The sequence below is a fragment of the Petaurus breviceps genome, unplaced genomic scaffold, assembly GCF_028583685.1.
Source record: "Petaurus breviceps papuanus isolate PSGF00001 unplaced genomic scaffold, PetGlider_PUasm1.0 90977, whole genome shotgun sequence".
Lineage (NCBI taxonomy): Eukaryota > Metazoa > Chordata > Mammalia > Diprotodontia > Petauridae > Petaurus > Petaurus breviceps.
In genome coordinates this window covers 42,272,827-42,282,078 of record NW_027187391.1, presented here as the reverse complement: position 1 = coordinate 42,282,078, position 9,252 = coordinate 42,272,827, and the positions used below count along the sequence as shown (strand labels likewise).

The 9,252-nt window shown below is 37.5% G+C and overlaps 1 protein-coding gene across 2 annotated transcripts in view; it reads right to left on the bottom strand.

Moving 5' to 3' along the window:
- The window catches only part of METTL24 (methyltransferase like 24), a 245,309-nt gene that overhangs the window by 112,494 nt on the left and 123,563 nt on the right, over nt 1-9,252 (bottom strand). For both annotated transcript variants that reach the window (XM_069077068.1, XM_069077069.1), the window contains exon 4: nt 3,532-3,760. In XM_069077068.1, coding sequence (XP_068933169.1) covers nt 3,532-3,760 — 229 coding nt within the window. The remainder of the gene's footprint in view (nt 1-3,531; nt 3,761-9,252) is intronic.

The window sequence follows — 9,252 nt, the reverse complement described above, 5'->3', positions numbered from 1 at the left end:
TCTCTCTCTCTCTCTCTCTCTCTCTCTCTCTCTCTCTCTCTCTCTCTCTCTCTCTCTCTCTCTCTCTCTGCCTCTGTCTCTGTCTCTCTCCAGTTATTAGCATTCTCTCCCTCTGGAAATTACTTTGTATTACTTTGGATATACTTTCTGGTTATTTACTTGTGTAGTTGTTATTGCCACCCAGCAGAATGTAAGCTCTTTGAGGATAAAGGTGGTTTCATTTTTATCTTTGTTATCTCCAGCACCTAATACACTGTCTTGAACAAAGCAGACATTTAACAAAGGCTTGTTGAAAGAAATTTAATATAAATCAAAAGAAAACCACCAAACATCATTTTAAACACCTCAAACCCCAAACCTTTTATCAAAGTTACAGAGAGCTAATAAAGCTGGTTTGCAACTATGCCCACAGGGCTATAAAACAATGCGTACCCTTTGATAGGTCTATATCCCAAATAGATCATAAAAAAAGGGAAAAGGACCCACATGTGCAAAAATATTTATAGCAGCTCTTTTTGTGGTGGCAAAGAATTGGAAATCAAGGGGATGCCCATTAATTGGGGAATGGTTGAAGAAGTTGTAGTATATGAATGTAATGGAATACTATTGTGCTATAAGAAATGATGAGCAGGAAGATTTCAGAAAAAAAACCTGGATAGACTTACATGAACTGGTGCTGATTGAAGTGAGCAGAACCAGTAGAATGTTGTACACAGTAACAGCAACATTGTGCAATGACCAACTCTGATAGCCTTAGCTCTTCTCAACAATACAATGATCTAAGACAATTTCAAAAGACTTGTGATGGAAAATGCTATCCACATCCAGAGAAAGAACTATGAGGTCTGAATGCAGATCAAGCATACTATTTTCTCTGTTTTGGTTTTTTTTTCTTGGGTTTTTTTTTCCTTTTGCTCTGTTTCTTCTTTTACAACATGACTAATGTGGAAATGTGTTTAATATGATTGTACATTTATAGCCTATATCAGATTGCTTGCCATCTTGGGGCCAGGGAGGAAGTAGAAAAAATTGGAACTCAAAACCTTATAAAAGTGAATGTTGAAAACTATCTTTACATGTAATTGGAAAAATAGAATACTATTAAGTGAGAAAAAAACAGGTTTGCATTCCACGTTTTCTGCTTAACCTTTTGAAAAAGGGATAATGAAAAAAGAATAAAGTCAAAATGAAAGGGAGAATTAGAGAAAATTAGAGGGAGAAGGGCAAAGATACTGATGTCACATGAAACCAATAATCAATCCCTGATTCATCTGTGTTGAATGTAGTATACAATTTAATAATCAATGATATAAAATAAGGTAACAAATAGCAAAAATGAGATGTGAATGATTTCCCTAACTTCTCTGCCTAAATCTTATAACATATATGATGAGAGAAAGGATTCAATGTCTTTGCATAAAAGCTTACATATATTGCTTTGAGACAGACTAGTAACTCAAACATCCTTTTTCAATCACAATTAGTTGTTGACAAGATTAAACTTTTCAAGAATCTGTAATGCCGGGGCAGCTAGGTGGTACAGTGAGTAAAGCGTGGCCCCGGAGTCAGGAGGACCCAAGTTCGGTTCCAGCCTCAGACACTTAACACCCACACACACACAAAAAAAACCCAGCTGTGTAACCTTGGGCAAGTTACTTAACCCCAATTGCCCTCCAAAAGGCAAAAAAAAAAAAAAAGAATCTGTAATGCCATCAATGTGGTTACCCTTTCCACATATGGAGATCTAAACTTTGCTTTTAGTTGATAGTATTTGACAGTTTTTGTGACCAATAAATTATCATGTTATTTAGACTGGTCCTCAGCAGATACACATCACCAGATCCATATTCAAAGCCTTTCCAGCTTGGTAGAACCTCCCAGAGACTTCCCTTCCCACACATAGTCTTTAAGGAACTCAGGTTCACCTCATATCCTAATGAGACCCTAGCATAGGACTTGAATAGGGAACATGACAAAAACTGGTATTTAATCACACTGAAAAATCCAGAGCAGATCCTTGAAAACAGATCTGAAAATAGTTCTAGCTGTCTTAGAAGAGAAGATTCAAGAAAACAAAAGGATGAGAAAATAGAGAAGTACTAATAAAAGCAGAGAACGTGAAACCAAAACAATTCTAACACTTGCTCTCATATATACCACCTCCCTCTTGAATAAATGCTCATTTAACAAAGGAAGCACATATCATGCCATGTTCTAAATTCCATGAAATCTCTGCCCTGGAGTAACTGGATTATGCCAAGAAAAGACTGGAAATGACTCACAAAGTTACTGTCATCAGGGGAATGAATTTCTATGGTGTCTGCCCATAGAAGACAATTGCCTACACCAATCCTTTTCAAGAAATAAAGTACAAGGGCTAGATGGGTTTATTTTTCCATCATCCATCCAAAGGAAAACATTTACATGGATTAGACAGGTTCTGTGCATTACTATGTAAACTTTGCCTCACACAGTATATGCATTGTGTCAATCAAACCATGACATATTTCCTTCACTTCAAAAACATGGAAACCTCAAATTGACTGTATCCCAATACAGAAGTCAACTATAACAAGATGTGAAATTAAGTATGATGGCAGAAAAAAAAAAAACAAATGCAGAAACTGATACATGTATCTTGTTGCCTGCAAAATTCAAGTTAACAGCTTAACTGAAATGTTTGTTTGTTTTTCTACCTGTGTCAAAACTGTTGTTCTGGAGTTTTCTCCCAACACCCTAGGCAACCACAAAATGCCACTTAAGCCAGAAACAACCCATTCTGTGGCAAAGACCCTCTTCATATTTGCTACTCCTTCATGACCTGAAACATTGTCACTGGAATCTTTTTCATAAGGAAAGGGTATGGGCAAGTGAGGAAAAGTAAATGAGTACAGGTTGGACCAGAGAACCACTTGAAGTTCCTTTCATCTTTGCAGAACAAAACCCCATGGGTAGTGCAAATGGGTGGAGCACTAGGGCTGGAGTCAGGAAGACTTGAGTTCAAATCCAGCCTCAGCCACTAGATATGTGATCCTGGGCTTGACCTGTCTGCCTCAGTTTTCCCAACTATAAAAGGGGAATAATAATAATAGTATATTCCTCACAGAGTTGTTGTGAAGATTAAATGAGGTAATATTTGCTAAGTACTTACAATAGGGCCAGGTACATAGTAGCCTCTTAATAAATGTTTGTTTCCTTTTCTCAGAAAGACAAAAGGAATTGCCTAGAGTCATATAGCCAGTTATTGTCAGAAATCAGATTCAAATCTCAGGGTACTATGCAGTCACATATTTAGGATTATAAGTGACTCTGGAGAATTGGATAATTCTTTCAAAGATTTATAGTTTGTTTTCCTTTTTTAAAAAATTGTATATACTAGTAGATACCATACATACATAGTCTTAGGTTTCCTTGGAGAAGCAGCTAAAAAGAGTGAGACATTTCTCCAAAAATATACCCGGCAACTTGACTTAATCATGACTGATTCTGGTACAAAAGATACCACTATAAAATTAAATGCTGAATTCTGACCTTGTTGTGTCCAAATTCATTCAAGATGGTTCCCAGTTTTTTCGTGTTGCTCTGCAGTTTGTGTACAGCAATGGCTGGATGGGGATCCCTCCAATCAATGGACAGGCGATGAAACCAAAGGTTTTGACTCTCCTGAATGTGAGCCGATTTAATACTAGGATCGAAACGGTGCACTTCGCATCCATCACTGGCCATGCTCAATTCAAAGCGAGTATCTTCATTTCCCAGTCTATTTTTTTAAAAAGAAGGGAAAGAGTTTTTAAAATGATAAATGTAAGTGTAAATAAAAGACAACTATTTGGGGGTGGCTAGGTGGTGCAATGAATAGAGAACTGGCCCTGGAGTCAGGAGGACCTGAGTTCAAATCCAGCCTCAGACACTTAACACTTACTAGCCATGTGACCATGGGCAAGTCAACCCCAATTGCCCTGTCCTCCCCCCTCCAAAAAACAGACAATTATTCCTTTTTCATAATAAATATTTGTCGAATTTAACTTTTACAAGTATTTTTAAATTAATCTCTCTCCTACTATTCTCCCAATTGAACATTTTTTTTAATAAAACCCTCAATATATATCTACATATTGTGGTAAAACAAATCCCCACATTAGCAATGTACAAAAATGCTTGTCTCTTTCTGAATTTTAAATTCATTATTTGTTAGGAGGTGGGGGACATGTTTCATCTCCATTCCTTTGGACTCGTGGTTTATCATAGCATGAATCAGAGTTCTAAAGACTTTCAAAGTTTTTTTTTAATATGTTGCTAAAAAGATTGTTCTTAAAAGAAATCTTTAAAAGATTACCTCAACAGATGCTGAGAATATAAGCAGTAATAACTCCCTCTACCAGAAAAACAGCCAGGTCCCAATTAGTGTGAATAATGAATCCCCAGAAGTGGTTGCATTATTTTAATTCATACTGTATACTCCCATTAGGATGGAATAAGTTACCATATATAACACAACTGTAACTTTAAATAGTAGGAATTCAAACACATGCAACCATTTCATGGTACTCATTAGTTGTATTAACCAGAGACCTGGCTATATTCTATAGATGAACTGGTAGGTCCCAAAGACTATCTGTAGAATGTTAAGATTATAGCTTGGTGTAAGGCAAAAAGCATAATAGTCTTGTCTTCTTGTCCAGGCTCTGACTAATTGGGTGGCCATGTGTGAGTCATTCAATCTCTCAAAGCCACTTTTATAAATGGAATAGAACTAAATTACCTTCAAGGCTCTTGGAGCCCTAATAATCTATGAGACCATGGCATCTGGCTCTACTGGGCTGACTGGAATGGTGGGTGTTTTCCTGGAAAGTCAGTATGTGACAATAAAGCATGTACAAACAGAAAGTGAGTATGTTAGTGTGTGTGTGTGTGTGTGTGTGTGTGTTGTGTATCTTCTTGAATATATATTCAAGGAGAAGAGATACTCATATAAATTCAGGGGGTGGGGTGGGAAAGCATCATCAATGAACATTTATTTAGTACCTACTAGGTACACTGCAATGTAAGGCAGCACATTTGTATATCATGAGCAAAATAACATATTCTATGCATTTGCAATTCCCACAAGAATCTTCCATCCTTATTGGGACAAAGATTCAGTATTATATTAGCTACAAAATTTGGCATAATGGATAGAGTGCTGGCCTTAGAGTCGGGAAGACCAGAGTTTTTATCCTTGCCTCAGATACTTATTAGATCTGTAGCCCTGGCCAAGTAGTTTAATACCTGTAAGCCTACATTTCCTCATCTGTAAAATAGGTATTGTAATAATATCACCCACTTCACTGTGTTATGATGATAGCTAATAAAATAATTCATGTAAAGTGCTTCAAAAACTTTAGAGAACTATGTAAATGCTAGCTGTTATTTTTATTGCCATCATTATAATTAATTAATTCAAATAACACTTGAGTGAAGTACAAAAATATTCAATTAACCAGAAAAGTACAACAAAATCTTATCATCATAATTTATGACCTCTCTACCCAAAGCACTATAACTAGATGTGATTCAGGAAAATTCCAAAATTTATGTAGACAGGGGCATGGATCAAAATGTAAGCCAGTTTAACAAATATGTTACTCTGGATTCACTGATTCGGAATTTACAACAATTCAAATTCATACAAGTAAAGCATTGTTTTAAATCAATTAGATAAGACCTCAAAACTATTTATGTGGCTTTTTTTTAAAGAAAGCAAGTCAGGGGCGACTAGGTGGCACAGTGAATAGAGCACCAGCCCTGGAGTCAGGAGGACCTGAGTTCAAATCCAGCCTCAGACACAACACAAAAACTAGCTGTATGACCTTGGTTAAGTCACTTAACCCCAATTGCCTTCCAAAAAGCAAAAAAATTAAAATAAAGAAAGCAAGTTCTGAGCATTCTTTCCTCCCCCTAATTTTAGCACCCCAATTCTGTTATCTCTACCTATTTATCTGCCTTCCACTTCCCACTCATCTTCTCCAATTATACCTGACTATAACTTCCACTTCTGTGATGTCCTCCACCTCATCTTTACCTTTTCCTAATCCTGCCAGTTCTAGCATTCTCCTTATAGTCTGTGCCTGGCATACAGCAGGTGCTTAATAAATGTTTTTTTTTTAATTATTGGCTGGTTGATTGATTCCTTTCTCTTTCCTATGCTGCACTTCTATGACGTCCAGTGATGCCATCACTACCACTCACTCTCTTCCACAGCTGTGGTGATGTAAAGCCCTTATACTCAAAAAATACTTCCCTTTCATTCTATCCTCCAGTGAAGTTGGCATATAAATACTGATACCTGCAACTACATGGTGGCATGCTGCTGGCCACATACACATAGTAAAGTGAAAATTTCTGCCCAGCAATAAGAAGACAATGACTTTGTCCTCTCCATCTAACTTTGGTATTGGCTCAGATGTATTTGCATGGAAAGACTCAAAGGTTTTGAGGCCCTAGAAAAAACTATGGTGACTTAAACATACATAGTTCTTTGATATTTCTTTGACAGAATCCTCTGAAATGGTTTGGGAAACAGACTCTCCATAAGTTAATTAAATGGGAATCGAGGGTTTTTTAACCCTAAGTCAAATAGAGGAATGGAGCAAGAATGTGTTTCCTACTTGAATGAGAAAGTTTAAAAATAAGACTTAGTCTTGCACCCAGGGGAACTCTGCCTATGACTCGGCACCACAGTAATGACTAAAAAGCTATTAGTCTACTATGAACAAGGAGAGGATTTCTATGTGCCACACTCTAACAGAAAGGAACAAAGATGACTGGCATATGTACTAAGGATATGGAGTTCAAAATTGGCAGTAGAGAAAAAACCTGCAGTCACAAGACCGGTGGAGCTCTAATAGAAATTACATGGAACTAGCAGGGAGTAATATCTACATACCCACAGAGATGAAATGCTTGACAGAAACTTGCACAAGAAACCAGTGGAGAGTAAGACTAGTAGAAATAACCCTATAACATTACCAGAAGATAATGACAGTTCTACAAGTATTAAATTTGGAGAAAATGAGTTCTTCTGATCATGTGTTCCCCACATGTGGACCTTTCAGCATAAGTTTCTTAAGCTTATCCATTCTTCCCAATAATGGTCTGTATATTTGTAGATGGGTAATGCTCTATGTTTATGAGGGAAATATTTTGCTACTCTATACTATTTCATTAAGTTTTTGCATTGAATGAATTATTATCTGGTTTACTGGTAAACACATTATGGGAGACTAAGGAATAAAGTAAGCCTCAGTATATTTTATTTATTTATTTTAGTGGATATAGACCTACAGAGTACCTTGAATCTCAGATAATTCTGCTGAGGGTCTCAGGTGCAATGTACCCAGGTGCTACAAAGTTATAGCAGAAGCCAGAAATGATGAACCAAAGAGTGAGTTGTCAGTAATAAATTGCTCCACTCATAGGAACTTTTGGAATGCACCTGGCCCATGTCTCTGTGTGTGTGTGTGTGTGTGTGTTAGAATATGCTGAATCTAGATTAACAAAGAATTCCTGTTGCAAGGCATTCTCTCGAGCATAGAAATGTTGTATATTCATTTGAAACATCACTTTAAAATGATTCTTAGTAAGGGGTTTGTATATGTTCTTTATGGGGTAAAATGCTTAATATAATTTCTTCTGCGGATTGTCAAAGTCTTAAACTAATAAAAGTAGAAAGTACTACATAATTAGTAACTTTTAAAATTAAGATCTCAAGAAATAAAAAATTCTTTTAATATTTCATCAACTTCTAAGTCTACAAATTCTTACTGTATGAGTATTATGCATTTAGTGGGTGTGGGGAGGGAAAAATAAGCATCTATTAAAGGTCTACTATGTGCCAGGCACTGTTAAGTGCTTTACAAATATTATCTCATTTGTTCTTATGTGATGAATTATTAAACACTGATTTTTGACTATAATATAAATTATGACAGGCTCTTGACTAAAGATGACTACAACTTACCAGACATTTATTGTTCAGTCATTTTCCAGTAGCGTCCAATTCTTCATGATCTCATTTTGGATTTTCTTAGCAAAGATATTAGAGTGATTTGCTATTTTTTTTCCCCAGCTCATTTTTCAGATTAGGAAACTGAGCCAAACAGGGTTAAGTGACTTGCCCAGAGTCACACAGCCATTAAGAGTCTGAGGCCAGATTTGAACCCAGATCTTCTTGACTCTAGGCCTGGTACTCTATCAACTGCATTACCTAGCTGCTCCTTCAGTGCCTAGAATAGAAATGGCCAAAAAGAAGGGCTCTGATTGGGACTCTGAGGCCTGTCAGAACTCTGAACCTAGGCACAAGATGGGAATTGGAAATCAATGACAAGACTCAGAAAATGAAGCCAAATAGGGCATGAGTATGATATTCAAGATTGTACTCCTTTGAAACAAATCCTAAATCAAGAACTGAAGCTGGAGATGTGAGTAGAAAGAAAAAGACACTAAATACTTGTGATAGTAATGGCAATTAAAGATTCCCCTGTATTGGCTTGGTTTTCAAATTGATTGTATTAAAACCCAGAGTTTGTTAATCCCACCTGTGGGATGGGCTTGTTGATGTGAAAAGAAAGTCCTGAAGTGGGAGGAGCTGGTGATGTAGATTTGGAGAGACAAGAGAGAGGCGGAAGTTCTTTTTGGAAGCAGCACCTCGTGGAGAGAGAGAGACTAAGAGATTGCTGGTGGCCGCTTTGAATTGCCCTGGACTTTTGAGACCTGCCCCCTGAGCTGCCAAGGACTGAGGAGACATGGCTGTTTTGCTGGTACTTTGTCTGTCTCTTTTGATGCTATTTTGCCATATTTGTCCACTGGTGAAAGACTGTCCTGTTGAAGAAGTCCTGGAACCTGGCATTTGGTTAAGAAGGCCTGAGACTGTCCTGCAGACAGAGAGTGAATACTGTCCACTGGTGAGGGACAGTACTGTTGTTGCAGGGGTCTGGAGACTGTCCGGCAGACAGAATGAATACTGTCCACTGGTGAAGGACAGTGCTGTTGTTGCAGGGGTCTGGGAGCCTTTCTGTTGGTTCAGAAGCCCTGAAGAAGGATTTTCTTGTTGTATGTTTACAGAAATCCTGGGTGAGGGCTTTGCTAATGTGTTCAGGGGTTCTAGGACTGTTCTACAGACAGAGGATAAATTCATGAAGGGACTGGCAATGTATCTTATGGCCTTGCTAAGCCTTGTCTCCCCAGGAACTAAGATTGCTGAGAACTTGCCTC